Source organism: Prinia subflava, chromosome 2 (genome assembly GCF_021018805.1).
Source record: "Prinia subflava isolate CZ2003 ecotype Zambia chromosome 2, Cam_Psub_1.2, whole genome shotgun sequence".
NCBI lineage: Eukaryota > Metazoa > Chordata > Aves > Passeriformes > Cisticolidae > Prinia > Prinia subflava.
The window spans coordinates 69,826,776-69,845,741 of NC_086248.1; the positions used below are offsets into that span (position 1 = coordinate 69,826,776).

General features: G+C 38.7%; 1 protein-coding gene across 1 annotated transcript in view; it reads left to right on the forward strand.

The window, feature by feature from the left end:
• LYST (lysosomal trafficking regulator) overlaps positions 1 to 16,124 on the forward strand; it is a 76,035-nt gene extending 59,911 nt beyond the window's left edge. Inside the window, exons 41-53 of the mRNA XM_063390443.1 lie at positions 612 to 678; positions 1,566 to 1,722; positions 2,109 to 2,249; positions 2,648 to 2,865; positions 4,203 to 4,433; positions 5,157 to 5,346; positions 6,243 to 6,379; positions 7,129 to 7,227; positions 10,697 to 10,836; positions 11,136 to 11,233; positions 12,240 to 12,396; positions 12,606 to 12,677; positions 14,012 to 16,124. Coding sequence (XP_063246513.1) covers positions 612 to 678; positions 1,566 to 1,722; positions 2,109 to 2,249; positions 2,648 to 2,865; positions 4,203 to 4,433; positions 5,157 to 5,346; positions 6,243 to 6,379; positions 7,129 to 7,227; positions 10,697 to 10,836; positions 11,136 to 11,233; positions 12,240 to 12,396; positions 12,606 to 12,677; positions 14,012 to 14,150 — 1,846 coding nt within the window. The 3' untranslated portion in view covers positions 14,151 to 16,124. The remainder of the gene's footprint in view (positions 1 to 611; positions 679 to 1,565; positions 1,723 to 2,108; positions 2,250 to 2,647; positions 2,866 to 4,202; positions 4,434 to 5,156; positions 5,347 to 6,242; positions 6,380 to 7,128; positions 7,228 to 10,696; positions 10,837 to 11,135; positions 11,234 to 12,239; positions 12,397 to 12,605; positions 12,678 to 14,011) is intronic.
• The last annotated feature ends 2,842 nt before the right edge of the window (positions 16,125 to 18,966 follow it).

Here is an 18,966-nt window from a genome sequence, read left to right on the forward strand (position 1 = left end):
AACTGCACACACATACAAATTGAACTATTCAGGGATAAGCCTCATCTCTACTAACTTGGGCTTTTACAGTAAGTGGCTGCTTTTCCTGGGATATTGAAATAAAACAGACGTGTAGATGCAAATGCAATGTATTGGACTTACACCGTCTTAATAGGCCATGTATAATTCACAGAATTAAATAGAAGCTGTATGTTTAAATTCATATGATTACAGACTTCCAGGCCAATTAGCAAAAATCAAATAGAAAAGGAAATACTATCATAAATTACTTGTTACAAAATTACTATCATAATTACAGTTACAAAATCAGTCTTCATATGAATGGATTTGAGTGAGTTGTCCCACCCTAATAAATTTCTGTTATGCTGATTTAACATTAGTGTGCGCCAAGTCTTTGCCTTTGTAGGATGCCTCTGATCTGACTGAGGCACTTGGCTTTTGCTTGCCTGTTGCTGTGCTGTGGATCTGAGTTTGCCTTCAGCACTAACTAGAAGTTGCTTTTTTATTTTCTGAACTTTCTTCAAAAGCATTATGTTAAAGGTGTTATTCGTAATGATATGAATCAATATTGTAATAAATGTTACAACGTATCATTACTGCTTTTGTTGCAGAAACCTGGTCAAACCAATTGCTGTGCAATCTAAAGAAAAAGAGGATCGTTATGTGGATACTTACAAGGTAGTTTGGATAACTTTTTCTTCTTGCCTTTGTCCCATGTATAAATGACACAGTGGCTTTAGTTTTTATAGCATGCATTTTGCATTTTTTTTGGGGAAGAAGAAACCACAAATACAGTATTTCATGGCTACAGAACTCTTACTTCCAGTATATTTTCCAGGAAACATTTTCTAGGAATTGTTTTATAACATGCCTGGAACTTGTGTTTTTCCTGTACCTGAAATCGCATATCAATTTAGCCCATCCATGTGATACTGTTGAGGAATTTAAATGGATACCCCCTTATATGGGAACTTGTATACATGTAAAGATCCCTAAAGACCAGGAAGAGAATTTACTGCTGTTTAGTTGAAATTACTTTTGTGGAATTTGTAGCTATTTTTCTGTTTGATTAAAAAAAAGGCTGTTTTCCCTCAAGTACTGTGTTAACATACCTTACTATGATGATGGTGCTTTTTGATTTTTTTCTCTTTAAAGTGTTTTAAAGGCCGTAGGAAATAGCAACATACTGGGGAATTAAAGCATCTACAGCTGGGCTTTCAAACTTGTCTGTGTCACCATGGTCTACTGTATTATTTGCAATTACTGTTTTTTCCATGACTCAGCTGTGTTAGAAAACAAGACGGGGGAGTGGGGAAAGGCAAAAGTAATAAATAATGGAAAATAAGGTAATTTAAATTGGCTAGTGACTTTGATACCTAACTGGATTGTAAAAGTGATGGTGTGTCTTCAGACATTTAAAAGCATTCCAGATCACTTTTGAATGTATGTTTCTGAAAAGTTTGAGTTTATTCCTAAACAGTTTAGGCTAGCTCTTGTTTTTGTTGTTGGAAGGCATCTAAGAAGATTTGTGATTTTCTTTTTTTTATTCTCTCTTATTTTCCTAGTATTTAGAAGAAGAGTATCGTAAAGGAGCACGAGAGGATGATCCAATGCCCCCTGTACAACCATATCACTATGGATCTCATTATTCTAACAGTGGAACTGTACTTCATTTCCTAGTTAGGCTGCCACCTTTTACTAAAATGTTTTTAGCTTATCAAGGTAAGGTTGCATTTGCTTGTACTTGCCTTTTATACTGGGGCCTTGTTCCAGTAACCCAGGAGTTACCCTGTTTAGTGTAGGTTTTTCCCATTCCAGACAGCTGAGCCTAGTAAAATTAGATCTGGTATGCTCTAACAGTAGTTCCATTCTTGAAATTATCAAGCTGGACCATAAAGTTGGTCATCTGATGTTTATACCTTAGTTTCTGTAGCATAAAAAGCTGCCCTCTGTTTGACTTGCACTCCATATGCAAGACACAGCAATTGAGATAAGAGAATTTCAAATGTTCTCAGCTAACTAGAGAGCAGTTAACTGTGTGAAGTTGCAGTTGTGCAACTGTTAGTGTCTATCATCAATGTAACAATTGAGTTTGGATTTCTTTGCAGATCAAAGTTTTGACATCCCAGACAGAACTTTTCACTCTACCAATACAACCTGGCGCCTCTCTTCGTATGAATCAATGACTGACGTAAAGGAGCTTATACCAGAATTCTTCTACCTTCCCGACTTTCTAGTTAACAGAGAAGGTATACTAAGAGAACAACAGAACGATATACCCAAAAGAGTTATATGATTGAGCTTATGGGTTGAAACTTAGAACATTTGTATCCCTTGGCTGAATGTGCTAAGTAATAGATGTATGGGAGAAATCTGGCACAAATTTGTGAGATAAGTTAAAAAAGCTGTTATGTAGGAGTTAAGCTAAGTTTTTCTGTAATTTTATCAGCAGAGCAAAGTATGCTGTTTTCTCATTTTTCTATTTGAATGAGTATGTACAGCTGAATGTGTTTTGGAGGGACTTGTTAATGATGCTTCTTTGTTGATTGTTAATCACTGTGCTTAATCGTTGACTTTTAAAACTCTATAGACTTTTCTGAAGTTACTGTCAACTAAAATGTTGGAATATTCACTCCCCTGTTTCTAGGTTTTGATTTTGGAGTGCGTCAAAATGGTGACAGAGTGAACCATGTCAATCTTCCACCCTGGGCCCGTAACGATCCTCGTCTGTTCATCTTGATTCATCGTCAGGCCTTGGAGTCTGATCATGTTTCCCAGACAATCTGTCACTGGATTGACTTGGTGTTTGGTTATAAGCAAAAAGGCAAGGCCTCAGTTCAGGCTATTAATGTCTTTCACCCTGCAGTAAGTATTTAAGCAGTGTGCTTGTCCATTGTTCTTAGTAACTTAATGGGGGAGAGTTTGGTCTGACTTGCTTGGAAAACATCAAGCATGAAACAAGATCCCTTGCTCATGAAGTGCTGAAGAATAAGAAAAGGCTTTAACCATTTCAGTGTTGAACTGTAAGGTCCCAGGGGTATTGTGAGACTCAGTGAATTTTGTTCCTCTTTCTTGCCTTGAGCTGGGTGTGGGGGATGATCAGGTCTGGGGTTTAGACCTTGTGGATAGTTGTTTGCAGTGGCTTGCAGTAGTCTGATTGTAACTGTGTGTATCTGCTTCTGCCTAATTCAAAAGCTTTTAATTTAGGCAGGGACTGCTGCAGCTTTTGATAGGATTAAAATAATTCTGTGTGTCCTGAGCTCCTGGTGTTTTCCTTCATACATGTCCTGCGTTCTGTCCCTCTAATGAACATTTTTCTCCACAGTAAATTTAATTTCAAATAAGTCTTCATTTAATGTAAAGACTTCCAGAGTTTTAGTGCTTAATTGCAACATGGATATCTTGAATTGGATTCTTTAGCTTCAGTCTTTACTATCATAAGGTTTGCTCAGCAGATAGTCCTGGTTTTAAATGCATTTAAATGTTTCATGTTTTTAGTGTTTGGTCTATGGCTGGAAAAGCTAATAAAATGGTGGTGTTTAGCAGTGATGACTTTTTCAAGTAGCCATCCAAATACTTGCCTTTCTTTTACTCTTTGTGCTTAAGTATGGATTTAGTAAGTAACTTGAGCTTCAAATATTAAGTTTGCATGTTCATCATTTTTTAAACTGAAAGCTCAAGGCCTTTGTTGTGACTGAGGAAAAATGCATAGTGCACAATTGGAGAGGCATGAAAAAGATAAATAGGAAGAAATAATTTCCACTTTCTTGAAGTATGTTTCTTTCTCCTTCCCTATCTCAAAAGAGAGCTTTAATACACTATTAAAAAGAGGTAAAGAAAATAAACGTCTCCAACTCTTTCCAATTCTTTTGTTTATCATCAACAACCCTTCCAGTTTTGCACAGATTGGTAAAGGTCTCAAAGAAAACCTCTGACAGAAATTAGTCATGGCACACATGTAGGAGTAGTTCACATGATAATCCTTGAAGTGGTAGTTTATTCCAGTAAAGAGGAGGTGACAAGGTTACTGCTCTCAGTGGCTCTTTAGTCAGCACAGTCACTGCGGGGTGGCTTCTGGTCCACGCCTTGAGCAAACAACTGAATAGTCTACCTCTGCATTGTGTGTATGCATTGCAAAATCGTTCCCAAAGACAAACCTGACAAGCTTATTCTTGTCCCTCCCCTTTCTTTTTTGCCTGTAGACCTATTTTGGGATGGATGTTTCTGCTGTTGAAGATCCTGTTCAGAGAAGAGCCCTTGAAACAATGATAAAAACATATGGGCAAACGCCTCGCCAGCTGTTTCATGCAGCACATGTTAGTAGACCTGGATCCAGGCTTATCATGGAAGGAGAACTTCCTGCTGCCATGGGATTACTAGTGCAGTTTGCTTTCAGAGAAACCAGAGAACACACTAAGGAAATCATTTTTCCAGTATGTAATTTTCAACTGCAAGATGGTTTAATTAATATCTGTAATTGTTGTACTCTGTACCCGTGGTTTAGAATGTTCTTCCTAAAAGTGCTGCTTGCTATATTGTGCTGTAAAGAAAAGACACAAAATTAGTAAGTGATAGTGAAAATTATTTTCATGCATTTGTGATATTTTGTGTAAACTAAGATCTGAGTTTGTCTTGGTTTTGGCAAATAGGTATTGGAAAGCATTTCAGTTCACCAGTTTTGTACTTCAAGTGATGAATTGTAGAATCTGTATGCAGACCTATAGCAAGCAAACACATGCTGTGCTATCTTCCATCCCCAGCTTTTTTACTGTCTGTAGGACAATTAAACTTTCTTCTCTTCAAACACTTGGTTTCCCTGAAGTCTAGTCCGAAACTGCATCCTTGGATTTAGAGATCTGTATTTTTCTCCAAACTACCTGATCTAGAAGTTTGCTGCCTATGCCTTTAAAGAAGGAGTAGAACTACCTTAAAGTTAACAGTTTGACTGATGGTACTAAACTGCCGTGAATTTGTCTTTCTAGTGGTTTTAGAGTAAAGACTTCCTTACCATATGATTGCTTACAGGGAACTGACATCAATCATTCTGCATTTCTAATGAAATTATGTTTTTCTGAGAATTCTATAATTTGAATCTTATCTGTGCTTTTTTTAGAGTCCATTACCTTATTTGTTTGAATCTTATCTGCTTGTTTTAGAGTCCATTACCATGGATAAAAGGATTGAAGTGGGGAGAATACGTTGGTTCCCCAAGTGCTCCAGACCCTGTTGTCTGCTTTAGCCAACCACACGGAGAAAGGTTTGGCTCTCTCCAGGCTTTACCAACTAAAGCTATCTGTGGTTTGTCCAGCAAGTTTTGCCTTTTGATGATATATAGCAAGGAGCAAGGTATGAATTTGTGCTTATTCTCTATATGCACAATATATGTGAAATGAGCCATAAAAAAATTAAATCTAATGGTACTATTGTTCTTCAGCCAACTTCCCAAGTTTAGTAGCTTTTGCCACAGATTAATTTACAATTCTATTAACAGCTTCCACATGTGTGGTATCTTTACTGGAGGGTGGATTTTACTTACAATGTTCAAAACTACAGTTAGAGGCGTTCTGTAATTAAGTTCATATTTTTCACTGAAGTGACTGAAGCATGAAAATTTAACTTTAGAACTTGACAGCAGATTGGGTCCAAGAACTGAACAACAGCTGAAAAAACTCATGTGGCAATAGAAAGGAAAACTTAAGAAATGGATTTTAGAGGCAGACAATGAGAAAAGTTAACAGTAAAAAAGCAGAGGTGAAGAATCTTCTGCTTTCAGTTCCACTTCCTAGAGGGATTCTTATTGAGAATGTACAAACAAGTTCTCACCATCTTTTGTTTTCTCAATGATATATACTAGTGCAGGTTCTAAAAATAAATCACTTCACATTTACTCAACAAAAGCAAGTAACATTCTCCTTGAAGTTACAAACACTCATTTCTCTAGGTGGGAAGTATTGTCTGCCCCTTTTCTCTGTTCTCAAAACATGCAACTCTTCTTCAAAAAAGTTTTGTCCAGGTTGCCAACTGTCTTTGGAGAAGAGGGAATGTTTATTCTGTCTCTGAAAACTGTTTGTGTATAATATGTTACAGGTTACAGAGCCTAATGAAAAATATCTTATTTTGAAACTGTGAGGAGGGGGCTATATTTTAGTTTGTGATAAAACATAAACCCAAGACTCTTGTTGACTATTAAAGTGGTTCGGTCTCGCTGTGCACGTGACACAGTCCTGTGTGCCTCCCTTCAGGCGTGAGGAGCATGCACAGCACTGACATTCAGTGGTCAGCAATCCTGAGCTGGGGATATGCCGATAACATCTTACGACTGAAAAGCAAACAAAGTGAACCTCCAGTAAATTTTATACAGAGCTCACAGCTCCATCAGGTAAAATGCAATCAGTCTTCTGCTCTTCAATTTAATATTGGTAGTTTAAGTGGTGGCTTGACTTGGCAGTGGGGTACTCTTGCTTTAGCTTTTGGAGATGAGCATCCAATCACAACTACTTTTAATCTTTTTGATTTCCTTTGGAACGTGTTCCTCATGGCTCCATTCTTGTATCTTGTTCCTTGTTGTTTTCTTGTACTAGATAAAGATGCCATCTGAATTCACTTAATTTTTGTAGCTTTTCCTTCCTATAGAATTTTGCTGTGAATTAAAAAAGTTCAAGATTTCTGTCTCAAGAAAAATCAATACAGAAAAAAGTGTAGGTGTTTCATGTTAGAACAATTCCACTATATAGTGGAATTCCACTATAGTTCAAGATCCATTTGAAAAAAGTTGTCAAAAAGATTGTTATGGAAAGCAGCATAATCTGTCGCAATCCAGTGACTTGTAAGATCCTGCCAAAAAGATTTTGGTGGATGATCTTGAAGTCTGCACCAGTTCACTCTCTTTAGCTGTGGATTCCAGGCTACATGCAAGTCCCTCTTTCCTCTGTTTCTGACATAATAACAAGTACAACCTAGAGCAGCTATGTTTTAGCTCTTGACTCTCTTTGGTTTAGGTTTTACACAGCTTTTCATAGGATAACCAATAAAGAATCAGTTTGACCAAATGCTGTGGCATAATGAAAACAGCAGTTAGAATAGTTTTTCTGTTCTAATTTTTTTCTGGCTTTATTTTGTCTTTTCAAGGTAACAAGTTGTGCTTGGGTGCCAGACAGTTGTCAGCTGTTCACAGGTAGTAAATCTGGTGTCATCACAGCATATATGAACAGATTCACCAGCAACACGGTAAGTTCCATTGGATAGAATTCAGAATTCGTAATAGAATTCAATTAATAAAGGATTTTGTGTGTTCAGTATTACAATCCTTTTTTTTAAACAGAACTTTTTTAAAATGAGAAAAAGAGCCATATTCTGGATAATTGTTAAAGAAATTACATGCATTTTTAGTATTTATTTTTCAAGGCTTCCTCCAACAGTGTGTTGATTTTCTTATTTTTCTTAAGCTGCTATTTACATAGAGCTAGCCTTTAGTCAGCCCTCATCACCTGAGTGTACAACGTGTACAGCTCTGGCTGTGTTCAGGACAGGGCTTGGAACTGAAGCTCTCTGGCACAGTGATGCTCCTGTATTAAGGAGCAGCTTCTTCTGTGAAGGAGACAGAGCTTTTCAATGCTTTAACTGAAGCTGTGGAATGCAATTCCCCAAAGTAAACAATAATTATAGTGCAGAAGGCATTTAAACTACAGAGAGAAGGATGGATTCTTAGACAGTGTATATATTAACCACCAAGCTTCTTTGTCATATTCTCCAAGGGGAAATGTTGTGAGTAGGGAAGGGAGAAAGTAACTTGCATTACTTAATCTGGAAGTGGAAAATACTGACAGTAGTACAAAGTTCCTTGATACTCTTTGCTAATAAAAGTAGTGTAAATAGAAAAAATAGAAAACATAAATAGAACTCCAAATTAAAGATCTGATTCTGACTGAGTTTTGGAGCTTCCATCTGATTCTTCCATACTTTCTTTAGCAATAACTTCTATTCTCCATAGTTTTAACAAAAGGTAGGCAACTTTCCTAACAGCTCATTTTAGGTGTATCTACAATATTACCCATAGCAACAACTGAACTAAACTCTTTTCCTAGATGTAGATTGATGCAGGTGTTTGCAAACATCTTTGGTGTTGCACTCCTTGATGCTCCTGAAGCCCTGTGTTAGCATGAGCTAGAGACAACCTTGGTATGGTCTGCTATGCCAACCCAGTTTTCTGTTTTCAGTAGTGGCAAACAGCAGATGCTTAGACTGGGAAGAGCATAAACAGAGATTTCTAAAATTTTTTTTCCCCTTGGATTTCTTCCAGTTTCTGGTGATCTGCCAATCATACTTCCTAAGCTCAGCAGCACTTTGAGTATAGAAAATTAAGTAGGACTTCAAGCCTGCAAGCTTTAGTTATTTGGGTCATAAGTTAGGCACCTTACCTGCTCCCCAGAATAGTGAACTTGTAAATAACTTGTACTGAGACTTGGATTGCAGTTATTTTAATAGAAATTAAATATACTTGTCTTCTGCAAAGCTGAAAAGAAAATCTCGTTAGTGGGGTTATGGTGTTTGAGTTCCTTCTGTTTCCTAGTGAAAAGTGATTTTTGTTCATCTGCACAGATGATGTTCTTTGAGACCATCTTTGCTGAGTTTCTCAGCACTGACAGTTTTATGTGTCCCAGGCAGAGGGACTTGTGTCAATTTTGTAGCTCCTGTTGAGTCAGTTACCCAAGTCGGGGCTGCAGGGAGTGCAAATGTGCTTCCTGACATCTGTTCTGTGTCCATCTCGTCAGCTGATCAGCGATAAAGTGAACAGTTTGTTATAATGCAGTACTTGGAAACATGGATATTTTGCCCTGTTTCACATATAAATGCAGTGCATGGGCATGAAGTAGATATCATGTTGTTAATTGGGTGTGGAAACTCAAAGGCTGTCAGAATTCGGAAATGGCTCCATGTTGTGCTTCAGGTGCTCTGTTTTTCCTTGCCTTACGACGATGAAAACCCCGTGAAGTACTGCTTTGACACGGTGATCTGTGCTGACCATGTCACCCCTGCATGAGCCCCTCAGCCACAGGGGTCTGGTTGGACGCATTATTTCAGCCTTCACTTGATGATTGTTAGGGGTGTCTTGCAGACAGTGCACTTAAAGGACCTGTTGGGGTAAAACTGGGAAGTGATCATTTAAATTCCCCACTCGAGTGCTGTAGGCAGGACGAGCTGCAGTTTAAAGGTAGATACATATATGCATGTTTTCTCAGGTCTAGATACCATTCTAGGGGTTGCCACCTAAAATGGGGGGATGTAAGAAAGGAAAACATTTCAGGTGTGAGAAATACCTATTATGGTACCTGACTGATTAGAATTTAATATAACTTAATACAGTTGGTGTTAGAATTCCAGCTTGTCTCGTTGCAATATTGTTACTATAAGAATCAATAAACTATTCCTATTAGTATAGTAGAGAGAAGCTGTTAAAGGTGGGTGCTGCTTTCAGTTCAAGTGTTGAAATGCAGATCAAGAGGAAACACTTCAAAGGAAGTGGGAGGAGCACAGTAGAAAGGTTAGCAAACTCAGTTCTTCATAAAAACACAAGTCTTGTCTGTTGCTGTTATAGAAAATTTTGGTATAATCCTTTTTCCCTTAACTGAGAAGAATTAAAGAAGGATTTTTATATGTGAGGTGTCACTGAAAATGACATCTGGGTTCTTTCATAAATGTCTTACATGGATGAGATGCTCAGTAGCAAGAGCAAACTGGCAGGTCTCTGTCAGACAGTGCATTGCCTTTTGCACTATTACATAGATTAGATTGTCCCTTTTAGTGCAAAGGTGTAAATTTTCTACACCTGTGAGTTGAGCATATGTATACTTTTATCTTGTCTGTTTGAACTTTCAGGATTTTTCATATTCCTGCTATAGGTAGGCATCCTGTACCCTTATACAAAAATGCAGATGATGTGCTCTGACTTGGGTGAGGAGACAAGCAGAAAAGTGTTCTCTTCCTTTACGAAGATTAGAATAATCTCTGTACAGCAAGTTGTCTTAAATAAAGCATTAGCATTCTGATTAAGCAGCTCCTTCAACTTAGCCAGTTTTCAGGAAGTCTGAATCATTTCAAATTATGTAACTTGAATAAAAAGTGTTGTTTGATGTTAAATTTTGCTGCTTTAATTTCTACCTAGCAATTTCTGTATTTAAACTTGACTTTCTACATGTTTTTCCAGCTTGGTATCATTGAAGAACTTGGCAGCAACTTGAGGAATTCCTAGTAATTTGCTGTACAGAGAGTGACAACTTCTGAGCTGGGTTTTCCTTTTATGCTTCCAAGTGCTTCCACTAGATGCTAAAATGTTGAGAACTGTCATTGAACTGTTGTATGGAAAGAGCAGTGTTGCAGAAAACAAATCAGCAGGCTTCAAGCTGTGTAACTGAGACAGAACTAGAGTAGTTTTTCATTCTGGTTCATGGGATCACATCAATACATTTGCTGAGGCTAAAGCACTGGAAGCAAAAAGTTGATCAGTGATAGCTATGGCTTAACACATTATTAAGTGTTAAACATAATAAAGCATGAATATAGTTGCTAAAATTATGATATTAAAAGCAATGGGAACCATTCTTTGAAATCTAAGACTTAAATTAGGCTTATCTTTTTTAGAAAAGTAGACATTAATTTTCTTTTTCATGGGAGTTTGTCTTATCTTGCTGTTTTTCAGCCTTCAGAGATAGAAATGGAGTCGCAAGTCCACCTGTATGGACACACAGCAGAAATAACAAGTTTGTTTGTATGCAAGCCATACAGTATAATGATAAGTGTCAGCAAAGATGGAACCTGCATAATATGGGATTTGAACAGGTACAAGCATATATGTAACTCCTTCCCATAGCTTTCTCGTAAACATAGTTTTTCCTACTCTTGGATACCTTTGCCCCTTTGAAGTTAATTGAATTTGTTCTGTATATATCTTATTGTGAAGTGAAACCCTTACTGTTTTTTCTCATAAAAGGTGCTAAAATTTTATAGTGAATATGAAAAATACCATAATTGTGCAAAATGTTGATTGAAATGAATGTAACTATTTTTAATATTTTACACAAAGGACCTTTTCTGCGTATGAGTATGCAATTTAGACTTGTTCCCTTTGTTTTCTTCAGGCTGTGTTATGTCCAGAGTCTGGCTGGACACAAGAGTCCTGTGACTGCAGTTTCAGCTAGTGAAACCACTGGTGATATTGCAACAGTTTGTGATTCAGGTATATTTGTCAGTCAAGAAAGCTGTTCTGTCTTGCAGACCAAATAAATCATGAGACTTGTAATTAACCTAGTTACTGAATGTGTGTTAATCATCTGAGGATGTGTTCAGTCACCCAGGAGCAACATGTTGCTTTTTTTACACAGTAACATATAAATTTCTCCAGAAGTGATTAGGCACATGTGTCAATATGATGTAGAGATATGAAGGCCAACAGCTTTGTCTCTTCATAAAAAGACTTGAAATTTCCAAGAGGCCTGGGAGACTCACATTTTGTGATGTTGGCTGCTTTCATTTTCACAGAGATTTGTTGTCAAAGGTACAACTTCTTGGGGGAGTACCATGTATTATGGAGCACAGGCAAGGGGTATTAAAGGACAAGAGGACATTATTCTGGCAGTTTCAGAAAACTAAAATTTTAGATTTTTAAACTTACTTGGAGACTTTCAAGTCCATTTCTATAGCTCACAAAACTTTTTTTCTGCAAAACACTGTATTCTGTAATTAGTAAGGGACATTACATTTCCTTTTAAGACAATTCCTTTCAAGTCAAAAGCAGAAATTGGGTTATTTCATTGACGGAATCAAGTAATGCCAGATAACCAGGTAAGAGAACTGTGCTTGCTCTTTTTTAAGTATTTTGCTTAAAATGCAGGCTAAGGTATGAGTATGAGTACCAGCTGCTTAGATAGCTAGTATGAATTCCATCTTAGTGCCTTCCCTGTTAGTACATGACAATTAGTCATTAAGTAAATTCACATAGTGCTTTGTAAGTAAAGTGTTCCATAAATAGGATGTGATGGCTTCTAAATCACTGCAGTGACTTGGTGGTTTGCGTGCTTCCTGCCTCAGAGAGAGAGAGAAGTAACTGCAGACATCACTCAGTCATTTAACCCTTATGAACTCTCAGGAAGTTGGATTCTTTCCCATGGAATATTTAAATATTATGGGCTTAACTGTGGTCTAGATTTATTTTTTTAATACTCCCATGCTATGTTCTGTTGCAGTTGGAGGAGGCAGTGATTTGAGACTTTGGACAGTTAATGGTGATCTTGTTGGACACGTGCACTGCAGGGAAAGTATTTGCTCTGTTGCTTTCTCTAACCAGCCTGAAGGTGTGTCTGTCAATGTGATTGCAGGGGGCCTTGAAAATGGAGTTGTAAGGTAAGCATTTGAAGTGTTTATTTATTAAAATGCTCTATCACTTAGGCTCACAGTTTGAGAGCACATAGCCAAACATCATGCTGGTATTTGGCTCTAAAGAAGGTGGACAAGCTGTTACTCAGCTCCCTGTCTTAGCAGTTGCTAAATAGATTGTTTATCACTGAAGTATTTGTAAAAGCAAGTGTGAAGAAAATGCCTCTTTCTTTCAGACTGTGGAGTACGTGGGACTTGAAGCCAGTACGAGAAATAACATTTTCGAAGTCAGCCAAACCTATTGTAAGGTAAAAAGATCTTAAGTATACAGTGAGTGCATTTTTCTCTTTAGGGAAAAAAAAAAACCAAACCAACCAAGAAAACCACAACAAAATAGTCACAGAGTGTTAAATATGAAAATAGGAGGTAAACACCCATGTCTAAAAAGAGCAATGCAAACCTACTAATTATTCATGAAAGTAAAGTGAGCACAAGTGTACTGCACTTGTAATGGCAGTAATAACTAGCTGCTGCTGCTGGCAGATGGAAATTAGCAGGATTCCCTGAAAATGGAACCAGAGCTACTCCTCTCATTTTTGATTTTTTTCCTCAGAATCTGCGTTAAAATGAGATAATCTTAACTATGCCAGACTTAAATAGAAAGAGTGTTTCTCCCTCAAAATTAAATGAAAATGCTGCCTTTTCCATTTCTTCTGATGTTGGAGGGAAATGGTGGAGAAAGAGGCAAACTCAGAGTAGCCTGGAAGCTGCCATTTTGGAGTGCTTGTGCCCTTGATTTAGTTAAGCAGAATTCTCGTGCCAAAGTGTTTTCAGAACATGGTCAAAGGACTGAGATTCTGATATCCCCAGTGGTACAGTAGTCTGCGCAAAGGTCTTAGAGTTATGCCAAAATTTTATCTTAACGTTAGCATACTAACAACTGACTGAAAAATTCTGTTTTGACTGCCGGAAAAATACCATTTAAAATCCAAACTACCATTATTTTTTTTTTTTAGAAATGAAAAAGATTGTCTGATAGCAGTTATTGTCTTTGTTACCTCCTTTAAGCAGCATATTTCACAAAGCTTGTTGATAATGATTTATTAGCTATTGAATAATTTAAAGTTTCCTGCTTAAATGTGGCAGTAAATGGATGCTGACCTTCATGCTCTCTAACATTACCCATGGCATGACTGAAGGGCTTTTCTAGCCCTGTTACAGCTCAAGAAATGCCCATCTGAATAAAAGTCCTGTGCTGTGTCATGAAATGTGATGGATTTAGTTTCTGCCTTTGTCAGCAAAGCAAGTTCAGAGGGCACTGAGCTCTGTTGCAGAAAATTCTTCCTTTCAGAAACAGAAGGGAAGAGGGCAAGATTCTGCTACTAATCCTACCCTTTGCTGTGACACTGCAAAGAGATGAGTATTAAACTGCAGCAGTTGTTGAAGTGCTGGCCAAAGCTGCAGTTCAGCTTGTTTGGGTAAAAATGGATGAGCAGATACATGCAAACACATTGCCACGTTAATGTAGGCACTGGGCCTCCCCTGACAGCTCATCTTTGTCGGCTGAACTCTCTAGGGCATTTAATGTCTTCTGGCATTATAAACAGCCCCATGTGGTACAGACTCTTGTCCTGCCTTGCAGCCTTACGTTTTCCTGCGACGGCCATCACTTGTTCACGGCTAACAGTGACGGGAATGTCATCGCCTGGTGCCGCAAGGACCAGCAGCGCCTGAAGCTGCCCATGTTCTACTCCTTCCTCAGCAGCTACGCGGCCGGGTGACTGCAGGGCCTGCTGCTAACTCGTGTCTCCGATGCACTTTAATCCACGTAGCTTATAGGAGCTCTCATTTAACTGGACTCTGGAGTACTTTGAATGTCTCTAGAAGGACTGAATAGGTGAGGTTTGTTTTAAAAGAGCAGCCTAAGGTGATTGTAAGATTGCATATGTGCATGCACAAACTTGAAGCATATCCCAGTCAGCAGGAAGCTCTGGTCATACTATCCAATGCCAGCAAAGTGAATAAGAAATGCTCAGTGCTGCAACATAAAACACCAACTGTATTTTTTTTAAATCACTTCTTGGACAGAAGTATTTAAAAAAATTGATTATGCTTATTTCCCTTCTTAGTATGAAAAATATCAGCAGCATCAAGTCATGTAAATATCTATTCAAATGTCAACATCTGTATATCTGATTAGTTGAATGTAGTACGGTTAGCTCTGGGATAAGCAATCCAAAACATAATCAACAACCACTTAAAATTGCTTTTTTTGAGAAGCAAAGAACTTAGTAGGTGCTTTTTGCACCATCTTATGGTATTGTAATGCTGAAAATCAAATTTCTGCTATCTTTGTATTTGTAATTTTTGCCATCTTCTGTTAATGTGATAGGCTTTGCAACAGATGACAATAAAATATTTGTCTTAGTGATGGGTAGGCACCTCGTGGCATCATGAAACAGTGGTTAGATCACAATGCAGAGTGAACTCCCCAACTCTGTGATAGTTGGCTATCACAGTTCTATGGCAGAACACCTATTATGTACACACACAGCTTATCTCTCAGAGCTGTAAGAAGTGGTGTTAAAGAAGGCACAGATGTGCTCCTGTTCTAATGGCATTGAGGTTCAATACACTGTAAAATGTTTGAATCTTAACTGCTTCAATAATCAATGTTCATAAGCATCAGATGGTTTGGAAAGGTTCACACAGATACACTGTGCAAATTTTTTGTGTATTCCTGGGTGCTATTTTATGAGGGGGAAAAAATAAGCCTCTGTCATGATTGGCTTAACAAATTTGAAATCTTAGGCCACATGAAAAATTAGTATTTCAGTTGATGTATTTGAAGACCTCTAAACCTGGCACCATGACTGAGTGCCTACTAGTCATGCGAATGGTAAAGCAAGAATGCTACGCCAGTCTGATGTGGTCGCATTTTCCTTTTAAATTGCTTTGCTCTTGTATCCCTGACATGTTCTGCTATTGCCATTCAAACTGCTGTATCTTCTCACATTTAAGGCTCATCTGCTTTCAGAACACTTTACATGAAATTGTCAGATTGTGACGAAGGTGACACACACACACACACAAGCAGTCTTTACACTGCTTTTGAAAATTCCAAATAGTCTTCTGAAATTCTCAAGACTTCTTGGTTGAAGAACTTTTCAAACTAGAAAAACTTAAGAAAAATGTTCCCATAGTTCAAGACACAAAGGCTCACTGTTGGTTCAATTAAGCAAGTGGCTGCATACTGTATGGATTGTTTTAAACTGCATATTATTGTAGCAGCATTGTATGGGATGACATTAGTCATATTTTTCTCTGTCTAAATGTTAATGTAAGTTCCAAATAACAGACTGAAAAGCTTCCTGGCTCATGTTGATGTGATGTGCTTTGTTGAAGAGAAAAAAGACAAACATTGTGGTTTTGGGGTGCTTTTGTTGCTCCCTGTTTTGGGGTTTTGCTCACAAAGGCTTATTTTTTTATAAAGTAGAATTCCACTTGTTACAAACCAATATGCAAATCTGCTGGCCTTGTAAAGAGTGCAATATTATATATATTTTTATGTAAAAGTAAAAATGATTTTTTGAAGCAAGGAATATTTATTCAGCTTAATATTCTGGAACTATTAAAATAACATTGCAATAGTGTCTGTGCATGATGTACTTAAATTTCTTGTAAATGTCACATTCCACATTGTATTTGTATATACACTGTCACACTGTTGGGTAATAAACAGATCTTTGTATCAAACCATTTTGAGATGATTAGAAACATGGTTTTGGCTCTGTTGCAGCTTTCTTCTTTTAGGGAATCTTTCACACCTTCCTCCAGATTAGCTTCTGCTGATTCCCTTGTCTTTCATATTTTAAAAGTCATGAAATGGAAAGGTTCTGTTTATGGGCTACATCGTGTGTCTGTCAAACTGAAGGTGGTGAGTGTAAGATGGGAAGTGGGAAACTCCACGCATATCCCTTGGCACATGTGTGCATGTGTCCTTCCTCCCCATAGGATGCAGGCCTAGAATTTGGATGAAAAGATGGCTCTCAAAGCAGACATTCCCCTTCCTTCCATCTGCCTTCTCACTGAAAACCTGTCTGAGCTGCAAAGGCAGATAAGCAACTTCTCTCTGGATTCTCAGAAAGAGGGATGGAAATTGAAAGATTGGGATCTTGGGGAGGCATCTGCCAGGATGTGAGGCTCTTTCTGTTGGAAGCCAGGGTTTGGGAGAGGTTTATGGGGAAAGGCCTGTCTATCTGATTGCAGGAGTCTGTGGTTAATCCAGACCTTTGTGTTCTGATAGTAGAGAGATGTGGTGAGAAAGGGAGGCAATAGCTGGATATTCACTTGTGGTGGGGAGAGGGAGTCTCCAACCCATTACTGAAAGGGAGCCCTGATCTTGCATTTAGAGACCCACTGCTTAGACAGACCCATGACAATGAACAGAAGGAAAAGAAAGCCTGAATTGAATTAGGCAAAATATAATTATAATAGCAAAAGATAACAATGGAGCGAAACAGTGGAGGAAATATTACCTGGCTTGCTACTAACAAACTTTTAGTTTGCCTTTCAATTTCTTCATGCTTTCTTTTGCTTAAAGCTGCATTGGGGTTTTTTTCCTTCTTACATATGCTGCTACTCTGTCACAAAAACAATCAATTAATTACTATTTAAAAGTTCTGCTTGCCTTGAAAAATATCCACTGGAAGCCTCTGTACGTTCAGACGCCTTTTTTTACGTTGCTATATTAAGTTACAAACTACTGACAGATGACTGCTGTTTAGAGATTTATGTGCCATTAGTGCTCTGGAGTGGGGTCAGAAAGGCACTGATTTTGCATCAGAGTTTCTGTAATAGGCTCTGTTGTGTATTTCATAATTGTGAAAAAAGATAAAAAATGAGATGTGCTGCTCTGATTAGACTGTTAAACTATTCTGGACGACTACACAGCAGAAAGTAATTGAGTAAAACAGGAGCTTGCTTACTGTTTTCAGCTTTGAGCTAGCATTCCCAGAAAAAAAAATAAATCCTAATTCTCTAATGCAATTGACTGAAGCTCATGTAAGGCTCATTAGAGCCAAGTTCATGTTAATTCAAGGACTAGAGATTTGTCTCAGCTATTGTGGGTATTGCCTCCAGGGGATACCCATAATATACTATAATACCCATAATAGCTACCTGTAGGGGAGACTTCTGGTTGTGGTGGAAGGTAAGAGTTTGCAGATTTAAAAGACTGCAATTTAAAAGAAATATCTGTGTAGTATATGATGAAAATACATTTTAAAGCAGCTATTTCCCACCTTTATATTTTAGCTTAAGTACAAAATTATTAGACTCCAGTGGTAAAAATATTCTGATGACGACAGTCTCGTGATTGGAACCATCTAGTGTGCTGATTGTCTAACAGCATGTAAATCCCGTCTATGAAGTGGGGCCTTTTGTTGACTGATGATGTGGTTGAACATGAATGAAAGAGCAGCAGTGTAGGTCAATGAGGTTTCCATCAGTTCTGGAACTCTAATTATGGGAAGTGAACTTACCTATTTATATTTAGTGATGTTTACCTTCTTCCTGTTGCATCTCCTACCAAGCCACTACACCAAAAGTCATTGAGTCAGTCTCAGAAGAGGCTGCCCTTGTTCCAAAGCACTTTTAAAACTAGGATTCTTCCTTGTTCTCTTCCATATAGAAAACAAATGTTATTTGGAATTTCTGCTCCATTATGATGGAATGAGAAGAAGTGCTGAGGGTAGGTAGGAGAAAACATACAGCCCTCCAGAGGGAACAGCCATCTTAATGGGGGAAAAAATAACGAGGCTCTGGTGATCTGGGCAATGGGTTATCACAGCTGACAAAATTTTTAGTTAGAAATGTTAATTGGCACTTTTAAATCCTGCTGCCATGTACAGCTTTTACAGGGAGCAGCATATAAAATGGATCTATGAAGCTGAATTGTATTGTTCTGACATACTAGCCCCGACAAGGTGAGTCTAAGCAGCCCCTTCTCACAGCAGTTCCATTCCTCGTGGCAGGCTTTTTACATCACCCTGCTGCTGTTCGGTGTGAGGGCAGGACAGGCACTGCGGGCTCTCACCCCAAACCCCGGTGCCTTTCGGGCTTTGCAGTTCGAGGTACAGCGCCACAGGCTGGGGGCACAGTGCCTGGGAAGTGCCTGGTGCCACTTCCACCTGGAGGTGCTGGGCAGCCCCCAGCTGAACGTGAGCCAGCTGTGCCCATGTGGCCGAGAAGGCCAAGGGCACCCTGGCCTGGATCAGAGGAGCGTGGCCAGCAAGGCCAGGGCAGCGACTGTCCTGTGCTCGGCCCTGGTGAGGCTGCACCGTGAGTGTTCGTGTGCAGGGCCCCGCAGTCCAGGAATGACTCTGAGGTGCTGGAGCATGTCCGGAGAAGGGAAATTCACTTGGTGAAGGGAGCTCAGGTCCTGTGAGGAGTGGCTGCAGAGCTGGGGACGTTTAGCCTGGAGAAAAGGAAACTCGGGAGACCTTGCCGCTCTCGGAAAGGAGGCTGGAGTCAGGTGGGGCCGGGCTCTTCTCCCAGGTCACAAGCGACAGGATGAGAGGAATGGTCTCAAGCTGT